A 27,571-nucleotide genomic window follows, 5' to 3' on the forward strand; every position below is an offset into this window, starting at 1 on the left:
CCAAATTTGTTAAAGCAAGTCAGCCATATCAGCTATCAGCTTTTAAGGCAGTAAATGAGGCTGAATGCACTGTTTTGTTGCCAGAAAAGGCTCCGCTGATAGCCAGGTGTAGCGGTGGTAAGATGTTGGCAATGCTGTTGTGACAGCTTTATGTATAGGCCCTATAACAGTTTGTGTTCACCGTTTGTCACCGTTATAGTGCAACTCATGTATTGTTTAGTGTTGTGTTGTGTAGTGGCTTTGCTGACACGCATCCCACTGTTTTTTTGTTTGTTGGCCCACTAATATTTACATGCAAAAATCGCCGCTGCTTTCAACACTTGTCAACTTAATTCTCTCTACTGGCTGCTGCAACCGATTTACTTTAAATGACAGACACTAACGCTCGATCAAATTCTACGCCATCCGTTTGTGGCAGATGCGGGACTACATTTGCGGGCCATCCACAATATGGCTGGGCTATGCTGGCGTGCGCCTCTCTTCAATATGTAATTTGGTCAATTCCACTCGGACCATGTCAACTAGAATTGATCATTTTTCATTCATGGATTGAATATGAGCGATTTTTTTACTGCTACTACAAAGACAGTCTGTAATTGCAAAAAATAATGTATATAATTTGTCATCATGGACCTTCAGTTTTCATATTTCCAAGTTAATCAAGGCAACGAAATTAGAGGACTACTGTTACTGTGTCAGTGGTGTGGCAATGCTGTCTCAGTAAGTCAGTCATGTTATTTGCATTTACCATTAGCCTCCCAAATTGAGGTGGAATTTAATGTTGAGGTTGTTCATGAAAATCAATTAAAAGTAGGCTAGACCTAATTAGTAGACCTAGACTATATAGTCACTGTGGCCCTTTCGTGTTGGTGACTTTTTGCGTGCGGTGTAAATGAAGAGACGCGTGTGCACGATCAGGAGGGACACAGAGACAGGAGGAAGCGAGCTCTGATTCTAATGTGCTCATTTCACTGTTCACTCACGCAGTGGCGATAAGCAGCGCTGCATAGCGGACGAGGATGCTCTGTTCTCCCCCGCATACACTCTCCTGTCTCATGCTTTCCACGATCAACATGGAAGGGCTTCATTAATGCCCCTGCCCCCAAGCTAATGAATTATAACTCGCCGTTTGAGACTGGACTTGCGTTAAAGCACTGGACTTTCCCTACCGAGTGGATAACGCTGAGGTATCTGCCGAATAATAAGTCTTCAGAAAAGGTACGTTTTATTTGCATGGAATCGGGTCTGAAGTTAGCATGTTAGCTCAGCGAGGCCGGGTTTGTAATGGTTTAGTCATGTCTGTTTTCATTATTTCCATACCAGAACAATATAGCTCAGTGACCGTGTCCATTTCGTTTTTACAAACCGTGTTGCCAAGTTTGTCCTTCATATTGCCTGCTATTATGTTGAGGATATCTCAGAATTGCTTTGCGTAGAGACTATTTATCATGACAATAGCCCAGTGAACGAGACAGATATGCTTGTCATTCGGACTGAAGTTCGGTGGCTGCATTGTAGCCTATCCCTTCTCCGAATTCGTCGCGGGGGATAAACGCCGGGCAAAAAGCCATAGACCTTGTGTCCCTGGACCAGAGCCGAAATAACATCAGTGGGCTTTGTAACCCATTGTAACCTAGCAATAACGCCAGCTGTTTCTCCCGAGGAACGCCAGGACCATCTGACTGTCATGCATTGCTCCATTTTCGCAATGAGCGCCTGGAGCCGGACTGTCATTTTACACCGTTTTTAGGGATTTTGACGATATACCTCAATGTGTTCAAGGAGAAATACGACCACGTTTGGTGAAGGGTAGGCCTATTGTTCATGTGTCGCGAATCGCTCGTGGGAATGCCAGTCGCTATTTACATCAGGTTATAATGCGCCGGGTGTCGATTTCCATCGATGTTACTGGACATGAATCATCTCACGTGCGATGGGGTTTGGATGCATTCTGCATAGGCTACTGTTCCATATGGACAGAAAATGAAACAGAAGCCTCTGATGACAACACTAGGCCAATGGTTGGTGCTTTCAGGATGAATGTGTTCATATTCAGTGCTAAAGATGATTGCAACGTTCTATCCTTATTATACACGGAATTTGAGAAATGTTATACGCTCTTTGGAATATTCAGGCAATGTGACCTTTTTCAGCTTCTTGTTTCCTCTGCGGGGCCTAGCACTCGTACTTCAAGGACTTATACAACTGATTTGACCAAGTTGTGTTAGTAACAACTTTGAATTCATGCAGCTTATCCTTGTTGTTTTTGGCTCGGGAAGCATGTCATATGCGGTGATATTTTAATACATGTGGCAGCATTTTTCAGTGAATCATTTCGTCTTGTTTACACGGTTGTGTCCCCTCTTTGTTGTGATGGCAATGGTCGGGTCCATCACCCAGCCACATATCCTAATCTTGTGCCTTTAATCATAGAGCCTTGCTTACATTATTTTTGATAGACCAATGCTTTAACTTTGCATCGTTATAATGCAACAATAGTACTTTAGAGATGCATTATATTTATATTAGCATTGCCTGTGCGTTTGGTTTTTAACCACTCTTTTTTCACTCAACTCTTTGCTGGTTCCAAAAAAAATGTTATCGGTGCACTTTTCCTTTTTGAGGGAGGGGGTGTTCTCTCTCCTCATTTTCCAATCATGAGACTCAGCAGACTATCCAGCCTATAGCCTACTATGCCCTGTTTGCCGACACTGATCTTTTAACGATTACCCACTCTTACCTTGTGTAGTTAGATTATAAAGAAGGTTGATTGAATTATTGGTCTTGTTGGAGATACTTATTCAGTTATTACTATGTGATTACAATGTTACTAGTACTACTCTGCTATTAATGTGTTATTATAGTGTTACTATACCCGTGTGACTGTATACTGTTGGTGGGCTGAAGGAGTGAGATCATCTCATGACCCCCTGCATGGTGGTGACAGTGACAACATTCCATAACTCGCACTGACACATGCATGTCTTTCAACACTGGAAGACAGAGGAGACCGACTGACTCTTGAATCAAGAGAAATGAGATGAAGAAGACTAACAAAAAGCATACGGCTATGCAATGCATCATGAGTGCCTAACCTATGTCTCATAAAACAGTACCAATCATTTCGATAAGAGTTAGGTTTGAGTTTGTTACAGAATGGCAATGGCTTTTTTAAGATTAGTGGCATGAGGCGTCTTGGTTAGTGTGGAGTATAGTGGTTCTTGTTGGGGTAGCTGTTGAGTGTGTCAAGTTATTAACAATTTTGAAAAGGACATTTCACCATAGCTCTGCCACTGTATATAGTCATTACTATATCAACAACATTATGTTTTTGTCATAAACATGACAAAAATCTTCTCTCCACAAGTTAGAACGAGCACATTTTCATTTCACCTGTAGAAAGCTTGGTTTGGTGTGCACTGTGAACCGGCATGAAAAAATACAAATACTGTATATTCCTCTTGTCAGGATTTGGCCAGGGTTGTTCCGGGTTTTGGTCACTAGATGCCCCCATTGTGCTTTTTGACCTTATGTTTTTTCCCTTGTTCCCCATTATTATTTGCAACTGTGCCTCGTTTCCCCTGATTGTATTTAAACCCTTAGTTTAGTTTCCCTCAGTTCTGTGCTCTGTGTTTGTATGTTAGCACCCAGCCCTAGTGTTCTGTGTATTCTTGTCGATTCCGGAACAACCCTGGCCAAATCCTGACACATCTGTCCAGTGTCTGTGTTCTTTTGCCCATCTTAATATTTTCTTTTTATTGGCCAGTCTGAGATATGACTTTTTTCTTTGCAACTCTGCCTAGAAGGCCAGCATCCCGAAGTCGCCTCTTCACTGTTGACATTGAGACTGGTGTTTTGCAGGTACTATTTAACAAAGCTGCCAGTTGAGGACTTGTGAGAGGTCTGTTTCTCAAACTAGACACTCTAATGTACTTGTCCTCTTCCTCAGTTGTGCACCGGGGCCTCCCACTCCTCTTTCTATTCTGGTTAGAGCCAGTTTGCACTGTTCTGTGAAGGGAGTAGAGATCTTCAGTTTCTTGGCAATGGCTCGCATGGAATAGCCTTCATTTCTCAGAACACGAATAGACTGACGAGTTTCAGAAGAAAGTAATTTTTTTCTAGCCATTTTGAGCCTTTAATCAAACACACAAATGCTGATGCTCCAAATTAGAGGTCGACTGATTATGATATTTCAACGCTGATCACGATTATTGGAGGACAAAAAAAATGATACCGATTAATTGGACGATTTTTTAAATGTATTTGTAATAATGACAATTACAACAATACTGAATGAACACTTATTTTAACTTAATATAATACATCAATGAGAACTTGATATCGGCTCAAATTAATCGGACATTCCGATTAATCGGTCGACCTCTACTCCAGATACCCAACTAGTCTAAAGAAGGCCAGTTTTATTGCTTGTTTAATGAGCACAACAGTTAATTAGCACAACATAATTGCAAAAGGGTTTGCTAATGATCAACTCGCCTTTTAAAATGATCAACTTGCATTAGCTAACACAACGTGCCATTGGAACACATGAGTGATGGTTGCTGATAATGGGCCTCTGTACACCATAAAACATCAGCTGTTTCAAGCTACAATAGTCATTTTCAACATTAGCAATGTCTACACTGTATTTCTGATCAATTTGATGTTATGTTAATGGTCAAAAATGTTTGCTTTTCTTTCAAAAACAAGGACATTTCTAAGTGACCCCAAACTTTTGAACGGGAGTGTATATATAAACTCAGCAAAAAAAGAAACGTCCTCTCACTGTCAACTGCATTTATTTTCAGCAAACTTAACATGTGTAAATATTTGTATGAACATAACAAGTTTCAACAACTGAGACAAAAACTGAACAAGTTCCACAGACATGTGACTAACAGAAATGAAATAATGTGTCCCTGAACAAAGGGGGGGGGGTCAAAATCAAAAGTAACAGTCAGTATCTGTTGTGGCCACCAGCTGCATTAAGTACTGCAGTGCATCTCCTCCTCATGGACTGCACCAGATTTGCCAGTTCTTGCTGTGAGATGTTACCCCACTCTTCCACGTGGTCTGCCACTACGAGGACGATCAGTTGTCCATCCTGTCTATCTGTAGTGCTGTCTTAGGCGTCTCACAGTACGGACATCGCAATTTATTGCCCTGGCCACATCTGCAGTCCTCATGCCTCCTTGCAGCATGCCTAAGGCACATTCACGCAAATGAGCAGGGACCCTGGGCATGTTTCTTTTGGTGTTTTTCAGAGTCAGTAGAAAGGCCTCTTTAGTGTCCTAAGTTTTCATAACTGTGACCTTAATTTACCTTTTATTTAAACTTTATTTAATTAGGCAAATCCGTTAAGAACACATTCTTATTTATAATGATGGCTAGGAACAGAGGGTTAATTGCCTTGTTCAGTGGCAGAACAACAGATATTTACCTTGTCAGCTTGGGGATTCAATCTAGCAACCTTTCGGTTACTGGCCCAACGCTCTAACCACTAGGCTACCTGCCACTGCCTACCGTCTGTAAGCTGTTAGTGTCTTAACGACCGTTCCACAGGTGCATGTTCATTAATTGTTTATGATTCATTGAACAAGCATGGGAAACAGTGTTTAAACCATTTACAATGAATATCTGTGAAGTAATTTGGAATTTTACAAATTATCTTTAAAATACAGGGTCCTGAAAAAGGGACATTATTTTTTTTGCTGAGTTTATATATATATGTATATATATATATATATATATATATATATATATATATATATATATATGTATATATATATATGTATATATATATATATACACTAGGCCTGTGAGCTATGCCTACACTCCGTTGTATGCCTCTTGAGTAATCTGAGCTGAAAAAACATTATAGTCTATTCCGTTAAAACGACTAGAGCCTATGCACACGTTGTAATCATAATTCTGAACTTAAATTGGCGCATTTCAAACTATCCTTTTGTGAGGCGCAGAAGGAAACTAGTTATTTTCAATGGCAGTGGTGGGGTGGATAAACCAGAATTGGAGGATCCACCATCATTGTTTAAATCTCCAGTTTGGGAAAATGTTGGCTTCCCAGTAGAAGTGTATTGAAAAGTAGGAAATCAACTAAATGTATTGAATTTATGAGATCATTATTTTATTTCCCCAAGATGATGATAAGACAAAATGCATAAGTGATTCCTATTTTCTTTCAACTTTCTGAAGAGTCAGTGTGGAAATGCCCCTTCCTGTGTGCACACCTTTGTCTGCCATATGTAGCCGTTAGCGATGATGCTAATGACAACCATCTTCTGGTAGATGGAAAGGATTTCCCAAAAACCTTCTCAATGTATGTTAACTACAAAGTAGCAGTGGCGATTTCAACATGTAAATCTTGGTGCGGCAAAAAAAAAGCAGTGGGATGCATGACAGAAGATCCACTACTGCACACAGTTGAAGTCGGAAGTTTACATACAGTTAGGTTGGAGTCATTAAAACTCGTTTGTCAACCACTCCACACATTTCTTGTTAACAAACTATAGGTTTGGCAAATCGGTTAGGACATCTACTTTGTGCATGATACAAGTAATTTTTCCAACAATTGTTTATAGACAGATCATTTCACTTGTAATTCACTGTATCACAATTCCAGTGGGTCAGAAGTTTACATGCACTAAATTGACTGTACCTTTAAACAATTTGGAAAATTCCAAGAAATGATGTCATGGCTTTAGAAGCTTCTGATAGGCTAATTGACATACTTTGAGTCAATTGGAGGTGTACCTGTGGATGTATTTCAAGGCCTACCTTCAAACTCAGTGCCTCTTTGCTTGACATCATTGGAAAATCAAAAGAAATCAGCCAAGACCTCAGAAAAAAAACTGTAAACCTCCACAAGTCTGGTTCATCCTTGGGAGCAATTTCCAAATGCCTGAAGGTACCACATTCATCTGTACAAACAATAGTACACAAGTATAAACACCATGGGACCATGCAGCCGTCATACTGCTTATGACGGCAGATTTCCTCCTCTTCGTTTGAAGAGGAGTAAGGATCGGACTAAGATGTGGTGTGGTAAGTGTTCACAACGATTTTAATAACAAAAGCACTGAACACTGAAATACAAAAACAATAAACAAATACATGAAATAACAAAACCGAAACAGTACCATCTGGTGAAAAACACAGACACGGAAACAAACACCCACAAACCAACAGTGAAACCCAGGCTACCTTAATATGATTCTCAATCAGGGACATCAATAAACAGCTGCCTCTGATTGAGAACCATATCAGGCCAAACACAGAATTAGAAAAAACATAGAAACACAAACATAGACTGCCCACCCCAACTCCCGCCCTGACCATACTAAATAAAGACACAACAAAGGAAATAAAGGTCAGAATGTGACAGTACCCCCCTCCACAAAGGTTTGGACGCCGGCTGCAAAACCTGAACCTATAGGGGAGGGTCTGGGTGGGCGTCTGTCCACGGTGGCGGTACTGGCGCGGGACATGGACCCCACTTCACCATAGTTCTAGTGCGCCTCTTCGCCCGCCTCCGTGGCCTCTTTAAAGCGGCGACCCTCGCCACCGACCTTGGACTGGGGACCCTAGAAATGGGTCCCGAATAGGCGGGAGACTCCGGCAGCGCCGGAGTGAAGGGCGATTCTGGCATCGCCTAGCTGACTGACGGCTCTGGCAGATCCTGGCTGACTGACGGCCGCTCATCGAGGGAGAAGCCACGGCTCCAAAACCGACATAAAAAAGTCAGACTTCGGTTTGCAACTGCACATTGGGACAAAGATCGTACTTTTTGGAGAAATGTGTTCTGGTCGGATGAAAGAAAGAAAAATAGAACTGTTTGGCCATAATAAACATTGTTATGTTTGGAGGAAAAAGGGGGAGGCTTGCAAGCCGAAGAACACCATCCCAACCGTGAGGCACGGGAGTGGCAGTATCATGTTGTGGGGATGCTTTACTGCAGGAGGGACTGGTGCAGTTCACAAAATAGATGGCATCATGAGGAGGACAATTATGTGGATATATTGAAGCAACATCTCAAGACATCAGTCAGGAAGTTAAAGCTTGGTTGCAAATGGGTCTTCCAAATGGACAATGACCCCAAGCATACTTCCAAAGTTGTGGCAAAATGGCTTAAGGTCAACAAAGTCAAGGTATTGGAGTGGCCATCACAAAGCCCTGACCTCAATCCTATAGAATTTTTTGGGGCAGAACTGAAAAAGCGTGTGCGTACAAGGAGGCCTACAAACCTGACTCAGTTACACCAGTTCTGTCAGGAGGAATGGGCCAAAATTCACCCAACTTATTGTGGGAAGCTTGTGGAAGGCTACCCAAAATTTTTGACCCAAATTAAACAACTTGAAGGCAATGCTACCAAATACTAATTGAGTGTATGTAAACTTCTGATCCACTGGGAATGTGATGAAAGAAATAAAAGCTGAAATAAATAATTCTCTCTACTTTTATACTGACTTTTCACATTCTTAAAATAAAGTGGTGATTCTAACTGACCTTAGACGGGGACGTTTTACTAGGATTAAATGTCAGGAATTGTGAAAAACTGAGTTTAAATTTATTTGGCTAATGTGTATGTAAACTTCCGACTTAAACTGTAAGTACCAATCTGAAGAGCGTTCCTTACATAGAGCGTTATATACTGCTATCTAAACCTACATAAACATGATTCATTGGATTGGTTCACACATGTGACTGGCTCTGTCTCTATCTTAACTTAAAGAACGTATTCTGGGTGTTCTGCCAGATGTTTTTCCGTAGGGGGCCCTCCCCCTCCTCTTTAAACGAGACACAGGCAGGAACCGAGGATTGTTTTACGACACCAAAGATAATTTCATTCATTACAACATGAATTTGTGTAGTGTTTGTATGCATTTGTTTGTGTTACGGGGTTCACAGGAGTTTCGAGGACCAGACAGAGTACGTTCCAGACCATGTTACCATGTTATTGAGTCTACACTTTTTCTCTTTGTAAAATGCAGGTTAATCTGGAGACGTTCCACAGTCCCCTGTTGAAATATACCCAACGTATATACATAAAGTCAGTGCATTTTGGATCCACAGGCACGAGGAATGCGTCATTGTCCCTAAACCATATACTAGCCTGTCTAGAATCACTTAGGACCCATCTGTTGACACCTTTACCAACAAAGGTGTGATGCCCTTACATCCCTTTATCAACCGAGTCTAGATGCTGACACCACAACCATGTCTTTCCAGGAGACGTGCAGTACAAGCAGATCTTCTGCAAGGGGTCCAAGCAGTGGATGGTTTTAAGAAGGTCTACGAACCCTGTACTCATCACTTCCGGCGGAGTCTTATCCAGATGGCCGTAGACAGCAGATGGGGCATTCGCTTCAAGCACAAAGTCTCATCTTCCCCAGCCCACCATGCCACCCAGCAAGTGAATTTCCATTGACATAAGCTACCACTGTCTACCACTGACATTCAGTTTTACAGTACAGCCTTCTCTCTCTTCTTGCCTGCAACGGTGTTGTAATTGGGTTGACTCTGCTATACCACATCAGAACACACTAAGCTATCGTGTCTCACCTCATCACACAGTCAAACGGACAGGCACACCTTTGTTTCATGTCACTCCATTACCCTGTCAAAACTAGACTGAATTTCCTAAAAGCCTACTCTGGCAGTGGCAAATGTTGGATTGTCGTAGTGACACTAACTGATACAGTTTGTATGTATAAATAAATGCCTTTTATATTTCTAAATTTGGTTTCATTTTTGTATAGGGAAAGGTCTCTCCTTGAACAACTACCGTTTTATCACAAACTGTAATAAAATGTTTTGATTCATTGTCTGATTCACATAACGAACCGTCTAATGCCAGTTCCCTACCACGGACGGGACCACTACATGTGTTATTATAGCGCTACTATAATAATATGTGTAGGAGGAGAGAATATTCCTACAGAATATGTTCTCCTTCATTTCTATAGGTTGCATACCTCTATTTCTGCCTGCTTTGGCATAGTTCTCATTGTAGAGCACAGGAATAAGAGAACTAAGCTGAACCAGGCAGAACTAGAAGTATGCAACCTACAGCTAAACATATTATACTGGTTTCTCTGTCCTGTTAATGTTGCCTGAGCACGCATAGAAGTACCTGGCCTGCTTCTCGCAAATGTCAAATGTTAGGAAAGTGACCAGCTGGGCTTCTCAGTCATTTTTTCTTCACCTCACAAGTCAACAAAGTACGTATTTAAAAAAAATATATATATTTTATTTTTTACATCCATTTAAATTATAATAGTTCCTCACAGTATTTGAAAAATCTTTGCAACACTCTCTCTCTCGATAATCAGCATCTCTGATAAATAGGCTATGGACATATTGCGTGTAATTGGTTATTTTTTGATGATGATCCTACTATAGCAGTCCCCTTCAAACTTTCCTTGACAATTCATTATCTTATAGCCTACTTTCGGAAAAGCCTAAGGTTTTTTCCACATTTTGTTACGTTACAGCTTATTCTAAAATTGATTAAATAAACATTTTCCCCTCATCAATCTACACACAATACCCGATAATGACAAAGCAAAAAAACTGGTTTTTAGACATTTTTGCACATTTATAAAAAATAAAAACCTAATACCTTAATTACATAAGTTTTCAGACCCTTTGCTATGAGGCTCGAAATTCAGCTCAGGTGCATCCTATTTCCATTGATCATCCTTGAGATATTTCTACAACTTGATTGGAGTCCACCTGTGGTAAATTCAATTGATTGGACATGATTTGGAAAGTCACACACCTGTCTATATAAGGTCCCATAGTTTATTCCGGTTGAAACGTACGGTTGAATGTCTCCATGTAGCTAGCTAAGAGAACGTGTCAAAATTCTCCATTGTCAAATTCGTGTTGATGAGAGGAATCACTTGAAGCCATTGTGGTCTGGTCAGTTCTTTCAGTTTTGCCCAATTGGACTTGTGTTGTAGGGACGGGGCCAGAGCAGGGACCACTGCCCCATATCGAGTTGTAGCCTTTCAGAGACTGGAAAGAATGTGTCACCTTATACATTTATAATTGAATCCGCCGATAGGAACATTGCTGAAAGACGTCCAATGGCTCTATCAAACAAGGACAACCATATCTACATGCTGACTAACATATAGTGCAGTCAGTATAACATAGAGGCTTCGCAAAATGCCACAAAGCAGGACTACATAGGACCCCCCCCCCCCCATAGACCGGATGTCATCATGGGGTGTCTCCTTCCGGGTTCACACGAAGCCCAGACCCGCCCTCTTCTTGGGAAATGATGTGTGAAACATCTCACTGACCCTAGAAATGCCTTCGTCTTGATCACAACAAACCCAGATTCCCCTTGAAGTTAAACGTTTGAAATAAAATATGGCTGAAACAGAGTATCACACAACAGAGTTTGTGATTCAGGCTTCTTGCTGGGTATGCTGCTTCCTGTGTAGGTCTTCCCTGTAGCCTATTTATCTTCAAGTGATTCTTAGCCATTGACGCAGCTTTACCTGAGATGGCTGCTGTTCATGGTCTTGTGGTTCTGAATGTGAGATAGTAGGTATTCCAATCATCGCTGTCCGTGGTGCTAAATTGGAAACTACTAACAGCGCTAATTGATTATTTGTTTACCTTTACCAGTTTCCATGTGATAAAGTCACCACAGTAACCTTCTACTGATGATTTTAGTAGTGATGATCAATGATCAGTTTTCTATTTAAACATATGGATTGGTAACCACTCTCTCTCCTGTGCTCTCTTTCACAGAGGCAAATTATGCCAGCAGAACCAGAGTCCCTCCCTCTGGTGACGTGCCAGCCCATTGGTCAGACCGCCCTGTGCCCCTCATTTAGCCCCGCCCTCTCTCCTGGCAGATCCATGCTGCTGGACACGCCCCACAGAGCCACGCCCACACCATGAGTGCCAACGGGCCAGCCAACGCCCCTGCGGTCCCGGCTGCAACCCCAGTTGCCCCGCCGGTGCCCAGTCCGGTAGCCGCCCCTCCGGCTGCCCCGGTCTCGGTGCCGACTGTCCCGGTGGGCGCATTGGCACAGAAGAAGCGGGCGCAGTACGCCAAAAGCAAGAAGCAGGGGAGCAACGCCAACACCAGGCCAGCCAGGGCCCTGTTCTGCCTCAAACTCAACAATCCCATACGAAGAGCCTGCATCAGCCTGGTAGAGTGGAAGTATCCTTCACAACGGACCAGAGTGTGTGTGTGTGTGTGTGTGTGTGTGTGTGTGTGTGTGACTCTGGATGTTGATAATCTATACCTTGTACTTTAGTGTGTGTTGCAGTGTGTGTGTGATGTGTAGGTCAGTGCATGAGAAGAACCATCACAGGCTCAGTTAGGGTCCATTCAGGGCCATCAGGTGAATTGCCTCCCATGCACCAATTCATGATTTACCTTTGTCTGAACCGTACAGTTGGCTAAATCTTGAGTTGCACCTAGCCAATGCCTAGCTTTAGCTGACTCGCTTTAGCTGACTCTAGCTTAAGCTGACCAGCTTTAGCTGACTCTAGGTTTAGCTGACTCTAGCTTTAGCTGACTAAGTTTAGCTGACTCTAGGTTTAGCTGACTAGCTTTAGCTGACTCTAGCTTCACCTGACTAGCTTTAGCTGACTCTAGCTTTAGCTGAATAGCTTTAGCTGACTCAAGCTTTAGCTGACTCTAGCTTCAGCTGACTAGCTTTAGCTGACTCTAGCTTTAGCTGAATAGCTTTAGCTGACTCAAGCTTTAGCTGACAAGCTTTAGCTGACTCTAGCTTTAGCTGACTAGCTTTAGCTGACTCTAGCTTTAGCTGACTAGCTTTAGCTGACTCTAGGTTTAGCTGACTCTAGGTTTAGCTGACTCTAGCTTTAGCTGACTAGCTTTAGCTGACTCTAGGTTTAGCTGACCAGCTTTATCTGACTCTAGGTTTAGCTGACTCTAGCTTTAGCTGACTAGCTTTAGCTTAGCCATGTGCAGTGACTGTATCCCATCTCCATTTCCCCTCACAGACCAGTACAACTAGACAAGAGACACCCCTTTATGTTAATATCACTGCAGAGTGTGACTCACTACCCAACACAAGAATATGAAAGTGAAACAGCAAGTCAACGTTTACTTTTAATCAGTTCATTCTAGCGTAGGTAACCTACTGCAGGGAAAGACAGATTATTTGACAGCTATAGCCAGCGATGTGTGAATCATTCTAGACTTTGTGTTTTTTTGGCGGTGCATGTGAGAGAATAGTCAACTGGAGGTGAAAAAAAAGTTGTTTTTTTGCTGCCTCCTAAGGCGCAGTGAAAGTCACCACGTCCCAAATCTTAAAATACTGGTGGGGCGAGGGTGACTCAGTGACACGACACAGCTGCGTGAGCCTCTGCTGGGACTCTGCTGCTCCAGAAGACACAGTCATCAGAACACTGTGATAACTCTGCACATTATCTCATGTTATTTAGATTGGCCCTGAATTGCCAAGTTGCATTTTGAATGCCATTATGACTTTTTTCTGACTCTCGCCACTTCCGATGTCTTTGGCTTGAACTCTGTCTGTGTTTGATGATTATCAGTTTGAACAGGAAATAGTCAAATGTTGACACGGTGAATATATTCATGTGATCCCCCGCTTCGATGATTTTCCCTTAACCTTGTCTTCCAGGCCATTTGATATCTTTATATTAATAGCTATTTTTGCCAACTGTATGGCCTTAGCTGTGTACATCCCCTTCCCTCAGGATGACTCCAACTCCACCAACCATGACCTGGTGAGTACATACGTCAGCATTACTCCTTACTCAAATGAACCCCATGACCTCCGGACCCCCTTGCATTACCTTTGACCTCCTGTTGTGCTCTGGAGAGTATGGTTGCAAAATTTCAAGATGATGTTACAATACTTTTATTGCATCATGGTTGTTTTATTCAACCGAATAGGGAGGGTATTTTTAACTATTGTGTGTGTGTGTGTTCTACTGAGGATGGGCCTCTGGGAGATAACACTGACAGGAGATTTACAATGTCTTTTGGGTGATAAATCCTAAAGAGCATTCCAGAGCATGAGTTAATGTTTCTGTTCTATACCGTACCAGGGAGAGATGGCTCCAGTTTGGAGTCGGAGGGCCAGACACTGGTGATACAATGAAAACTGTTGACACTGTTGACACTGATACTGTCTGCTATGTATTATAGGTATCTTTCATACACATCTTAACCTTGTGACCCATTCTATCTATCTGTTGATCGTCGTGTAGGTTGAAGGGGTGTATCTTGGCTATAAAATACCTTTGTACTTTTGTCTCGGGCCTCTCAACGAATCATCAAAGAGACGGTGATTCGTCGACCAGCCATCACTATTGCAAAGCTCTCACTATTAAAGGTTTAGTTTAAGTATAACTCTGACTTGTGTGATAACCACAAGAGGTAAAGGGTGAAGTAGCCAAGGGGCACTTCACCCTGAGCCTTGGCTGTTTTCACCTTGTACTGTGAATGACTCCTTGGGTTTGCTGCTGTGTGCTCTGGCAGTGACAGCATTCATGGTGCAGGTGACTTGTGGTGTCATTGAAGTCTCTGTGGAGGTGCTGTTGAACAATGGGCACCCTCTGTTGTCAGGTCATTATGCTTTACCCTGCAGTGATATTACGGTTGTGTATGGTTGACGAAGCTTGAAATTGGACTGAAATAGGTGCCGGTACTCATGTCGGGTGCCAGTACTGTTTATATTTAGGTGTAGGAACTCCACGATACTTTTCAAACAATATTGTATAAGAGGTGCAGGAACTCAAGCAGTTGTCATGACTAGTGTTTAAAGGCACTAAATGGGACACGTCATGCTGTTCAATGGACATTTGTTTTTAATGTGTATTACTTGTGTGTGTGTGTGTGTGTGTGTGTGTGTGTGTGTGTGTGTGTGTGTGTGTGTGTGTGTGTGTGTGTGTGTGTGTGTGTGTGTGTGTGTGTGTGTGTGTGTGTGTGTGTGTGTGTGTGCTGGGGATGTGTAGATGTGTGTGCTATCTACTGTTTAAAGATTGTTCTTGTGTAACCACGGTGACTATGAGTCCAGCCGTTGGTTAGGTAGAAGACCATCCATGCTCTTTCACATTTGTACTTCGTCATGTCATATCGTTCCTGCAGTGCACCAGAATTTCGTTCCGTTTTTATTTGTAGAAATCGTCATCTCTCTGTGCTCCCCCTATGCGCACGCGAGTCTCGGCAGTGTGTCTGTGTAGACTGATGCATTGTGGGTGACGTGGTGTTCATAGCAGGGCTCCTACAGCTCAGAGTGTGTTCCTGCACAGTCCGCTGGCGAGACAACAGACATTTGGATTCTTACGTGAGCAGAATTTAGCTGGAGAGCTTAGTGATTCATCAATGTCTGAGAGCAGGATGGTGTGAGAGCGATAGAGAGCTAGAAGCCGTCCTGTTTTGTAACCCTCAACCCACCTTCTGCTCTAAAAGATGCATGGGGCTTATAGAAATCAAATTGCATTGGTCGCATACATATACACGCCTGCACGGTGTTCCTGCCATTATGCTACGGTTGAACGAAGACGTTCTACTGTAAGATACTACGATGTGACCTACTACTTGAGAGGAGAAGTGTGGTGTAATGCTTGCCCGTATGACCTCCAGGAGGGTGACCCCAGGGGTATTTGTTTGCACAGTGGTGCATAGGAGGAGGAAAGTAGGTTATCTGGGACAGTACAGTCTGTGCTACAGTATTGTGTAATCTATGGGCTCGCTCGGTGTTCACCGAAAGAGCGTGGGCTTAGTGAGGGGATTGCAATGTTCATAAACCAGTGTGAGTATCAGGCCAAAACATGGTCCTGCATGGCTCGGTTGGTAGAGCATGGTGACTTTAACACCAGGCTTGTGGGTTCAATTCCAGCTGGGTCCACCCATATAAAATGTATGGAGCACCACTGTAAGTATCTTTGGATAAATAGGGAGATTAAATGTAACAGGGGGTCTGATTCTGTAGTTTAGAGGGAATTAACCAGAGCCATGTATAAAGTAGGTGTGGCCATGGAGTTAACAGTCGACTCTGTGGAAAATACGCTGGATATAGCCTAGGTACGTAGGCACGCCTTCTGTTATGTCCATATGCTGGTATGATGATTCAACCTCAATACAAGTCTCTAGAGAGAGTGGCTATGAATTCACACCACGGCAACAGTGTTGCCATTAAACTGTGGGGCGGTGGTATGGAAGTGCGAGGGGGTTCATGTGAATGGGGATGTATTTATATGGCAGCTAACGTGGAACGGCTAGGCTTGGCTGATGGACAGATCCACACCCTGAGATACTGGCACTGGTGCGTATGGCACCGACGGTCATACTGTGCTCAAAGTCTCTTAGGTTACTCGTTTTGCCCATACTAACATTCAATTAAACAGTAACTGAATGCCTTGATGCCTGTCTGCCTGCTTTATATAGCAAGCCACGACCAGCTGACTCACTGTTTGTAGGAGCAAACCATTTTCAGGAACGGGCTGGTGTGCCTAATAAACTGACCCTTGAGTGTTTGTGCCAAACTTCAGTCAATCTTATTTTTTAGGTGCGTTGTGCAGTTCTGCTCTTTCCAATTGCAGTAGGTATACTGTAGGAGGTTGATTTAGGGCTGGTGCAGCAAAGTACTGTACTAACTACAATACACACAGAGAGGTCTCAGGAGGAGGAATGGGAGAGTGTAGAAATGCTGACTTGGTTGAAAATGGCAGCCAGCAGGGGATGGGGGATGAGAACTCCAGAGCACATCGCTCTCTCTCACAAACACACACACGCAAGCACGCACACGCACGCACACACACACACACACCACAGACACGCGCGCGCACACACACAATACTGCACTGCAGGCCCATAGGTGAGCTGGCTGGCTGGGGCTGATGATGGGAGAACCATGATGGCAGGGGAACGGCGTAGGGTCGGGGTGGAAGGCCTGGCTGTCAGGGAGGGACAACCAGGCGAGTCCCCTGGCTCCTATCATCCTATCACGAGGCGCTAATGCCATGCAGATTAGATTCAGTGACAGACTCAGTGTAACCTGGGGGAAGGGAAGGAGAGAGATAGCGGTACCATTCAAACTCAGTATCTTACTTAGAGCTCAGCAAGCTGAGAGGAGGCTAAGGCTGTTTCCCAACGCCGGCCCTCCAAGACAGAGCAACTAGTTGTAGGGATAAATATGTCTAAGGAATGGGACATCACTCGTGAATTGCGCACCTCATCAGAAACCCGACAACAGAAACCACGCAATTCATTGACAACGAGCCTTGTGTTTTTCACAACGCCTGTACTGGCGGCAGTAATAGCTTTCCTTATATTTCTCATGCAACACATAAGTGCCATATGAGCAACAAATGAAAGAAGCAAAACAACAATATGCCAGTAATGTACCCGTCCTCTGGCTGTGGTTCAATGTGGAGTAATACTGAAGCAGGAGTTTCATTCCATAAATAGCAGTTTGACAATTAACAGTCACGTTTCCTTCACTCAGTCATTTTTTGCAATTTCTTAGGGATGAATGATTAACGAGTGGAAGCATCAAACAATTAACATTGTTTTGAACGAATATTTATACCCAAGGTTTCAGGGTCTTTACTGTCACGCCTGCCCCCGCTTCCCCTCTCTGGCGCTTCGAGGGTGCCAGGATGCCCTTCATTACGCACACCTTTCACCATTATTACGCGCATCAGCGCTCATTGGACTCACCTGGACACCTTCACATTTTGATTGCCTTCCCTATATCTGTCTGTTTTCTCTGTTTCATGCCCGTGTCAGCATTATTGTCTTTTCCGTTTCCCCTGTCCAGATGCTGTCCATATTCTGTTCCTGTTTGTTGGTTATTAAATGTTCACTCCCTGTACCTGCTTCTCGTCTCCAGCGTCGTTCCTTACAGAATGCTGACAATACTATACGAAGCATCAGGGAGCTTTTTGTTTTTGTTTTGTTGGTGACGTCGGGTCATTGTGCCGCTGCCGATGGAACCGGGGGTGCCTCAGCTGGTTCGGATAGGATAAGTAATCCTTCTCACCCCCCTCCCCCTTAATGATTTAGATGCACTATTGTAAAGTGGCTGTTCCACTGGATGTCAGAAGGTGAATTCACCAATTTGTAAGTCGCTCTGGATAAGAGCGTCTGCTAAATGACTTAAATGTAAATGTAATGTAAATGTTCGTCTGGCTTCCACGCCTTAGCTGGCTCAAGAGGTTTCCTTCCCTCAGCTGGCTCGTCGGGCTCCTACGCCTCAGCCAGCTCATCGGGCTTCTATGCCTCAGCCGGTCAGTCTGGCGCCCATGCCTGGTCAGCTGGTTCGTCTGGCTTCCACGCCTTAGCTGTCTCGAGAGGTTTCCTTCCCTCAGGTGGCTCGTCGGGCTCCTACGCCTCAGTCAGCTCATCGGGCTCCCGTCCCACGTCATGCCTAAGCTGGCACATCAGGCTCCCATGCCTCAACTGGCTCGTCGAGCTCCCACGCCTCAGCCGGCTCATCGGGCTTCTATGCCTCAGCCGGTCAGTCTGGCGCCCATGCCTGGTCAGCTGGTTCATCAGGCTTCCACGCCTTAGCTGTCTCGAGAGGTTTCCTTCCCTCAGCTGGCTTGTCGGGCTCCTACGCCTCAGCCAGCTCATCGGGCTCCCATCCCACGTCATGCCTAAGCTGGCACATCAGGCTCCCATGCCTCAACCGGCTCATTGGGCCCCCACGCCTCAGCCTTGCGTGTCGGGCTTCTACGCCTCAGCCTGTCAGTCTGGCTCCCACGCCTCAGCCTTGCGTGTCGGGCTTCTACGCCTCAGCCGGTCAGTCCGGCTCCCACGCCTCAGCCTTGCGTGTCGGGCTTCTACACCTCAGCCTGTCAGTCCGGCGCCCATGCCTCGGCCGGCCCGTCAGGCTCGCCCAGGAGGGACGATGGCTGGCGCCCCTAGAGGGGAGGTACTGTCACGCCTGCTCCCGCTTCCCCTCTCTGGCCCTCGAGGACGCCAGGATGCCCTTCATTATGCACACCTGTCACCATCATTACATGCATCAGCGCTCATTGGACTCACCTGGACTCTTTTACATTTTGAATGCCTTCCCTATATCTGTCGTTCCTTACACATACAGAGATCTGCTACATACAGTGCCTTCCGAAAGTATTCACACCCCTTGACTTTTTCCACATTTTGTTGTGTTAAAGCCTGCATTTAAAATCTATTAAATTTAGATTTGTTGTCACTGGCCTACACACAATACCCTATGATGTCAAAGTGGAATTATGTTTTTTGAAATGTTCAGGAGTACAAATTTGCTTAAGAAGTCCATAAGTTGCATGGACTCACTCTGTGTGCAAAAATGGTGTTTAATATGATTTTTAAATTACTACCTCACCTCTCTTCCCCACACATACAATTATCTGTAAGGCCCCTCTTTTGAGCAGTGAATTTCATGTTTGGGGCAAATCCAACACAACACATTACAGAGTACCACTCTCCATATTTTCAAGCATAGTGGTGGCTGCATCCTGTTATGGGTAATCGTTAAAGATGCATTATGCAGAAAACGCTCTGCCATTTGGTTGCGAAAATTCTAATAGTTTGTTTAATTTCAGGTTATGTGACAAAACAAGCAATTATAGATAATCATTGTACCATCTAAACCGCTGTGAAACCCCCCCATAAATATCACATTTACATAAATATTCAGACCCTTTACTCAGTAATTTGTTGAAGCACATTTGACAGCGATTACAGCCTCAAGTCTTCTTGGGTATGACGCAGCAAGTTTGGAACACCTGTATTTGGTTAGTTTCTCCCATTCTTCTCTGCAGATCCTCTTAAGCTCTGTCGGGTAGGATGGGGAGTGTCGCTGCGCAGCTATTTTCAGGTCTCTCCAGAGATGTTCGATCGGGGTTCAACTCTGGCTGGGCCACTCATGGACATTCAGAGAGTTTTCCTGAAGCCACTCCTGCATTGTCTTGGCTGTGTGCTTAGGGTCGTTGTCCTGTTGGAAGGTGAACCTTCAACCCAGTCTGAGGTCCTAAGCGCTCTGGAGCAGGTTTTCATCAAGGATCTCTCCGTACTTTGCGCCGTTCATCTTTCCCTCGATCCTGACTAGTCTCCCAGTCCCTGCCGCTGAAAAACATCCCACAGAATGATGCTGCCACCACTATGCTTCACCGTAGGGATCAAGCCATGTTTCCTCTAGACGTGACGCTTGGCATTCAGGCCAAAGAGTTCAATCATGGTTTCATCAGACCAGAAAATCTTGATTCTCATGGTCTGAGAGTCCTTTAGGTGCCTTTTGTCAAACTCCAAGCGGGCTGTCATGTGCCTTTTACTGAGGAGTGGCTTCCGTCTGGCTACTCTACCATGAAGGCCTGATCGGCGGAGTGCTGTAGAGATCGTTGTCTTTCTGGAAGGTTCTCCTATCTCCACAGAGGAACTCTGGAGCTCTGTCAGAGTGACCATTGAGTTCATGGTCACCTCCCTGACCAAGGCCCTTCTCCCCCGATTGCCAAGTTTGGCCAGGCAGCCAGCTCTACAGTAGGAATAGTCTTGGTGGTTCTAAACTTTCTCCATTTAAGAATTATGGAGGCCACTGTGTTCTTGGGGACCTTCAATGCTACAGAAATGTTTTGGTACCCTTCCCCAGATCTGTGCCTCGACACAATCCTATCGGGGAGTCAACTTTGGTACCTTATATAGACAGGTGTGTGCCGCAAGTGGACTCCAATCAAGTTGTCGAAACAGCTCAAGGATGATTTACTACTATTTTGTGCTATACCATTATTATTATTATTATTATTATTATTATTATTATTATCTTACATTATTGTGTCTCAAAGGGCCACTAGGCTATACATAGGAGCTAAGTGCTGTTAGGTTCTGACAAACAGAGTAAAAACTCAAATGGATGACTAAGTTTATTCACCCACTGGGTCAAACAACTGAAAAGACAAAGACATTAACACAATCACATAAATGTATACCCTCCTTCTATACTGAGTCTCCTCTTTGCACGTCTGGACATTCTCCTCCTGTTGCTGAGCAGGAACTCAAGTGGCCACTTCATCTGACATGACCTCGGCCCACATTCCTCACTCCTCACTAGCCCACGGCTGTCCTACCTTACCTGTGACTGAAACCAGACTGTATACCTTCTCCTCTCTGTAGGATACACAAGATTTAACAATAACGTGTTCTGACAGAATGTACATTTTCTGCATTCCCCTTTCTCGCTCAGTAGATTTCCATACACTCGGTTCTAATATGGTAAGATGAATAAGGATATTTCAAGTTAGAAGTTAGAATCCAACAGTGCAATAGTCAGGTCACTCTGAGGAAAACGTCAGTCACCTGTTCTCATCCTGTATAATGGATTCAAGTGAGCTAAAAGAAATCTCTGCCTTTTTTTTGTTGAGTGCTTCAACTCCTTTCTTCCTCAACTTCGTCCCTGTTTCTTTGTAAGCCCTTCTCTTAATTTTCAACATATTGATACAGCCTAGTTAAGGCAGAGTTTTGATTTGAAAAGTTCTAAATAGAGTATTGTGTTGCGCATGATGATTTATCATGTTGCGCATGATGATTTATCATATTGCACTTCACGATATATCGTCAATGTCAAATGTCACGACAATTGATTAATTAATTTATCGGCCCAACCCTATATTCTCTTCTTCCTCTCCTCTGTATCCTCGGCACTCCTCATCTCTCCTGTCATCCCTCTCCTCTATAGCTCCTTCCTGATGACGTCCTTGACACACAGGTTGGAATGATTGCTCTGAAATTGATCACCTGGAAAGGCTCTGTTGCACACCTTAGGGAGGAACAGTCACGCACAGTCTGAGAGAGAGTGTCCTCTCTCCGCTACGCCACTGTCTGTCTGTACCCTCCACCCCCACCTGTCTAAAACCTCCTTCCGGTTTTAAGGTCATTTGTGACTGCTCTCTGTATGACTTGGCGCTCCCGGCAAGCAGCTCCTCCCGCTGAAGGTAGCTGAGCGGAAAGTACCCCGGGAAACAATGACCTTTTCACTGTGAATATGATTCATGTTTCAACCTTCACAGGGCAACATGCACGCGGAAGAGTCCTGGCTGCTATCATTTTAGTGTGTGTGTCTGTATCGCTGTTGTTGGCGAATACTACTCATTTTAATTCACCACACCCACCGGGGATGGAGAGACACTGACTTGTGGAAACTGAAATGACCAGAAATGACGGTACAGTCGGTGCACAAATAGTCTGAAATGACAGCAGTTGAACTAAATGAGGCTGAATTGACCATAGTTGTATTGTGAATTAGGGGGAACCACAGGTGCTACAAATCAAATCAAATCAAAAGTAGTAAAAGTAGTAATAATGAGGCGAACTGCTAGAGCAGAAACACACATGCTTTTTTTTCACATGGCTGTGTGTCCTGTCAAAGGAATATGCGTGTCTGTGTTTCTGTTTTTTAAATTCATTTCACAGTTATTTAACCAGGTAGGCTAGTTGAGAACAAGTTCTCATTTGCAACTGCGACCTGGCCAAGATAAAGCGTAGCAGTGTGAACAGACAACACAGAGTTACACATGGAGTAAACAATTAACAAGACAATATCACAGTAGAAAAAAAAGAGTATCTATATACATTGTGTGCAAAAGGCATGAGGAGGTAGGCGAATAATTACAATTTTGCAGATTAACACTGGAGTGATAAATGATCAGATGGTCATGTACGGGTAGAGATATTGGTGTGCAAAAGAGCAGAAAAGTAAATAAATATAAACAGTATGGGGATGAGGTAGGTAAAATTGGGTGGGCTATTTACCGATAGACTATGTACAGCTGCAGCGATCGGTTAGCTGCTCAGATAGCAGATGTTTGAAGTTGGTGAGGGAGATAAAAGTCTCCAATTTCAGCGATTTTTGCAATTCGTTCCAGCCACAGGCAGCAGAGAACTGGAACGAAAGGCGGCCAAATGAGGTGTTGGCTTTAGGGATGATCAGTGAGATACACCTGCTGGAGCGCGTGCTACGGGTGGGTGTTGCCATCATGACCAGTGAACTGAGATAAGGCGGAGCTTTACCTAGCATGGACTTGTAGATGACCTGGAGCCAGTGGGTCTGGGGACGAATATGTAGCGAGGGCCAGCCGACTAGAGCATACAGGTCACAGTGGTGGGTGGTAAAAGGTGCTTTAGTAACAAAACGGAGGTCACTGTGATAAACTACATGCAGTTTGCTGAGTAGAGTATTGGAAGCTATTTTGTAGATGACCACGCCGAAGTCGAGGATCGGTAGGATAGTCAGTTTTACTAGGGTAAGTTTGGCGGTGTGAGTGAAGGAGGCTTTGTTGCGGAATAGAAAGCCGACTCGAGATTTGATTTTAGATTGGAGATGTTTGATATGAGTCTGGAAGGAGAGTTTACAGTCTAGCCAGACACCTAGGTACTTATAGATGTCCACATATTCTAGGTCGGAACCATCCAGGGTGGTGATGCTAGTCGGGCGTGCGGGTGCAGGCAGCGTTTAAGAGCAGTTGGAGGCCACGGAAGTAGTGTTGTATGGCATTGAAACTGGTTTGGAGGTTAGATAGCACAGTGTCCAAGGACGGGCTGGATGTATACAGAATGGTGTCGTCTGCGTAGAGTTGGATCAGGGAATCGCCCGCAGCTGTTGACCGAGGTTGGAGTAGCCAGGAGGAAGGCATGGCCAGCCGTTGAGAAATGCTTGTTGAAGTTTTCGATAATCATGAATTTATCGGTGGTGACCGTGTTACCGTGTTACCTAGCCTCAGTGCAGTGGGCACCTGGGAGGAGGTGCTCTTGTTCTCCATGGACTTTACAGTGTCCCAGAACCTTTTGGAGTTAGAGCTACAGGATGCAAATTTCTGCCTGAAGAAGCTGGCCTTTGCTTTCCTGACTGACTGTGTGTATTGGTTCCTGACTTCCCTGAACAGTTGCATATCGCGGGGGCTATTCGATGCTATTGCAGTCAGTCCGCCACAGGATGTTTTTGTGTTGGTCGAGGGCAGTCAGGTCTGGAGTGAACCAAGGGCTATATCTGTTCTTAGTTCTACATTCTTTGAACGGAGCATGCTTATCTAAAATGGTGAGGAAGTTACTTTTAAAGAATGACCAGGCATCCTCAACTGACGGGATGAGGTCAATATCCTTCCAGGATTCCCGGGCCAGATCGATTAGAAAGGCCTGCTCACAGAAGTGTTTTAGGGAGCGTTTGACAGTGATGAGGGGTGGTCGTTTGACTGCGGATCCGTAGCGGATACAGGCAATGAGGCAGTGATCGCTGAGATCCTGGTTGAAGACAGCGGAGGTGTATTTGGAGGGCTAGTTGGTCAGGATGACGTCTATGAGGGTGCCGTTGTTTACAGATTTAGGGTTTAGTATGCTAGCTAATGGTAGCTAACAGTATGCTTTGACTTGCAATGAAAATGACTTTCTGACAAAATATGAAACTTATATCTAAAAATGTAGATACCTAGACTCTCTTACCGTATACATGGATGAACGCTTCTCCATTTCTGTCACAGATGCCATGGTTGCCCTTTAGTTTGAAGTTCAAATGCCTCCCCTTTGAAGGAGTGACGTGCGACATACTCCTAGATTCCTGAAACGAGTCAGATATTAGCAACCCATGCTAGTGTAACCGATGTGAAATGGCTAGCTAGTTAGCGGTGGTGCGCGCTAATAGCGTTTCAATTGAGGACGTCACTCGCTCTGAGACCTTGATGTAGTAGTTCCCCTTGCTCTGCAAGGGCCGTGGCTTTTGTGGTGGAATGGGTACCGATGCTTCGAGGGTGGCTGTTGTTGATGTGTGCAGAGGGTCCCTTGTTCGAGCCCAGGAGAGGGACGGAAGCTATAGTGTTACACTAGTTGTTGCATCTCTATCTCCCCTCTTTCGAAATTCCTTACAGACATTGCCATCTCTGTCGCATGTGCGGTGCACTTTTGACAACAGTGTTTTCCTGCTAATTTTATTATGGAACAAAAAATACTGCCTTGTGTGCTTTGCTTATAATGTGAAGAAATAATAGTTTATCAACATTTTAAGCTAAACGTCCTGATTGTTTGCATGAGCCTCGAGCTTTTACATTTTTTTTTTTGGGGGGGGGGGGGTAGCCTACGCATACTGATTGTATGCATCTGGTCGCTGTCCCAGAGTCAGTTTGGAATAGGCTATTTTTTCTCGCCCAGAACGAAAACCTGACCAATAGAATATGCCAACAAAGGCTAGTGATTTAGCTGTTTGTTACTCGTCTTGTTGGCGGAGGAAAAGTAAACAAGGACTGTTACTCTAACATCTTCAAATTGTGTGATCGGGATTCGGTAAGAAGGACGCACACAGTTGCGTCCTCGAGTTGCGTGATCTGTTGAGATGAATAACCATCATCTAAATGTGATTTCTGTCATTCTGAGCGCCGTGGCTGGACGCCCCAATCAGGGTACGCACCCAATACATGTGGGTCTGGTAAATGCCTTAAATCTCCGGTAAATTAAAATGCTGCCGACCATGTTCCTAATGGAAACCATGGTTTGCTTGTGCATGTGTGTTTGAGTACTTGTATGTACGTGTGCATGCGTGCGACAGTGGCTGTAACTGTGGCTGTAACTGTGGCTGGCCCGACAGCAGTGTCTCTGCACTCCAGTGGAGAGGATAGTAGAAGTGTGTGTTTAGTCACTTAACAAGCTGCTCATTTGTGACTCACGCAAGGACACCCCCTGCTCGTTATCCCTTAACGTGCGTGCCCGTGCGTGCGCACGTTTTTATGTGTAGGTGGTATAGCAGGCCATTGATAGACAATCCATGCCCATCCAGCCTGTCTGGTCTAGAAGGACACACTGTGCCTATTTATCCCCATGATTCGAATGGCAATTCAGGGATCTGTATCATCTATCGTATAGGTAGGCTCCTGCAATTACCCTAATGACTAGTTGAAGGAATCAAATGATGAATTACTGAACAAATGAATGAATGAAACAAGGTAATTTAACGACTATGAGAAAGTGTGTTTTATAATTATGGTGTATCAAGTGTCTCAGAGTAGGTGTTCTTACTTAGGATCAGTTTTGTCTTTTGGATCCCAATAACAAACGGTCACATGGGCAAGGAAGACCTGATCTGTAGACTAGTACAAGACTGATAGTGAGAAATATGTTGAGTGTCTGATGATCAGGATGGTATCTGATTCCTCTTCTTTGCAAAGAGAGCATCTCAAAGTGCACTGGGCCATCTGAGCAACAATGTATAAGATTTCCATCGTCACACTGCCGTGACTTTTCCTCAGGTGATCTGGTGCTCAGGAGTTAATATACACGCGTGAAACGCACACACAGACACACACACATGCATGCACATCCCTCGTTCGAAACATCTCTCCCTCGTGCCTCTCCGTTTTGGAGCAGTGTGCCCAGCCCATCCCCCATTCTCATCTTTCCCCTTCTGTCTTTCAACCAGTAGGCCTCCCCACAGATGACTCACTTTGTGCCAACATGTGTGTGTCGGTTTATGCTCTTAACTCAAAGGCTGCGTTTACACAGGCAGCCAAATTCCAAATTTGTTTCACTAATTGGTGTTTTGACCAATCAGATCAGCTCTGAAAAAGAGCTGTGAAAATAATCAAATGTTATTGGTGAAAAGACAAATTAGTGGAAAAAAGCCACATCGATTTATAGATCGCAATGTTTTATCTGTCCCATTATGGCTTCTGTGAGCGCACGGGCAAGGCCATCTCCATTTTGAAGTAGTCCATTTTCTACTACTACTTCTATGAGTTGGTAAACAAACTGAAAAGATCCATACTGTCACCTGGAGTGGGTTGTTTGAACAGGTATAAAGCCAAGATTGGTTATTTACTGCCACCTGCAGTTATGGAATGTTTGCTCACAAGTATAATTAATTACCTAATTCCTCCTGATGACCTGGATGGAATTATGTGATCCATACGTAACCCATAGGAAGTCCCCAGTTGACAACTTCAAAATTGTGAAAGTCCTCAATGGCGTGGCCCATGTTAAAACAGGATTTTGGGCACGAGAGTCATTTATACATCTCTATGGCTTAACTGCATCTGTGTGTGGAAGTGCAAAGTGTCTTTGTGTGAGTGTGTGTTTTTTGTTGTTGTTGTGGTGAGCCTGTGTGTGTAAGAGAGTGAGAGAGAGGGAGTGAGAGAGAGTGAGAGAGAGAGAGAGAGAGAGAGAATGTAAGCACAGTGCTCTGAACACGTGTGTCTGAATTATACTGTGTGTCCTTGAACCACGTCAGCAGCACGTTTGCCAAGTATCTATTCACACGCTGCAGTATTTGGATAATGGATTCATCCGGAGGATTAAAACATTTTTTCTCACATTTTGCAGTCAGTGGTTGCATCCCAAATGGCACGCTTTTCTCTACATAGTGTACTACTTTTCACCAGGGCCCATAGGGAATAGGGTACCATTTAGGACGCAGAGATTCAGTAAGCCAGTTATGCATGGGCCCATTCCATGGTTAGGGGGGCTGCACATCACGATCACACAATTAAACAGATCATTCAGAGCTTTGATGATCAAGCTGATGAGCTCTGGAACTCTCATTAAAATTACTTTGGCTACTCTGGCCTGAAT

General features: G+C 44.2%; 1 protein-coding gene across 1 annotated transcript in view; it reads left to right on the top strand.

Moving 5' to 3' along the window:
* Positions 1–1,061: 1,061 nt before the first annotated feature.
* Positions 1,062–27,571, top strand: part of LOC135539680 (voltage-dependent L-type calcium channel subunit alpha-1D-like) — a 123,509-nt gene continuing 96,999 nt past the window's right edge. Inside the window, exons 1-3 of the mRNA XM_064965719.1 lie at positions 1,062–1,218; positions 11,785–12,202; positions 13,659–13,764. Coding sequence (XP_064821791.1) covers positions 11,934–12,202; positions 13,659–13,764 — 375 coding nt within the window. The 5' untranslated portion in view covers positions 1,062–1,218; positions 11,785–11,933. The remainder of the gene's footprint in view (positions 1,219–11,784; positions 12,203–13,658; positions 13,765–27,571) is intronic.

This window comes from Oncorhynchus masou, chromosome 5 (assembly GCF_036934945.1).
Source record: "Oncorhynchus masou masou isolate Uvic2021 chromosome 5, UVic_Omas_1.1, whole genome shotgun sequence".
Taxonomy (NCBI): domain Eukaryota; kingdom Metazoa; phylum Chordata; class Actinopteri; order Salmoniformes; family Salmonidae; genus Oncorhynchus; species Oncorhynchus masou.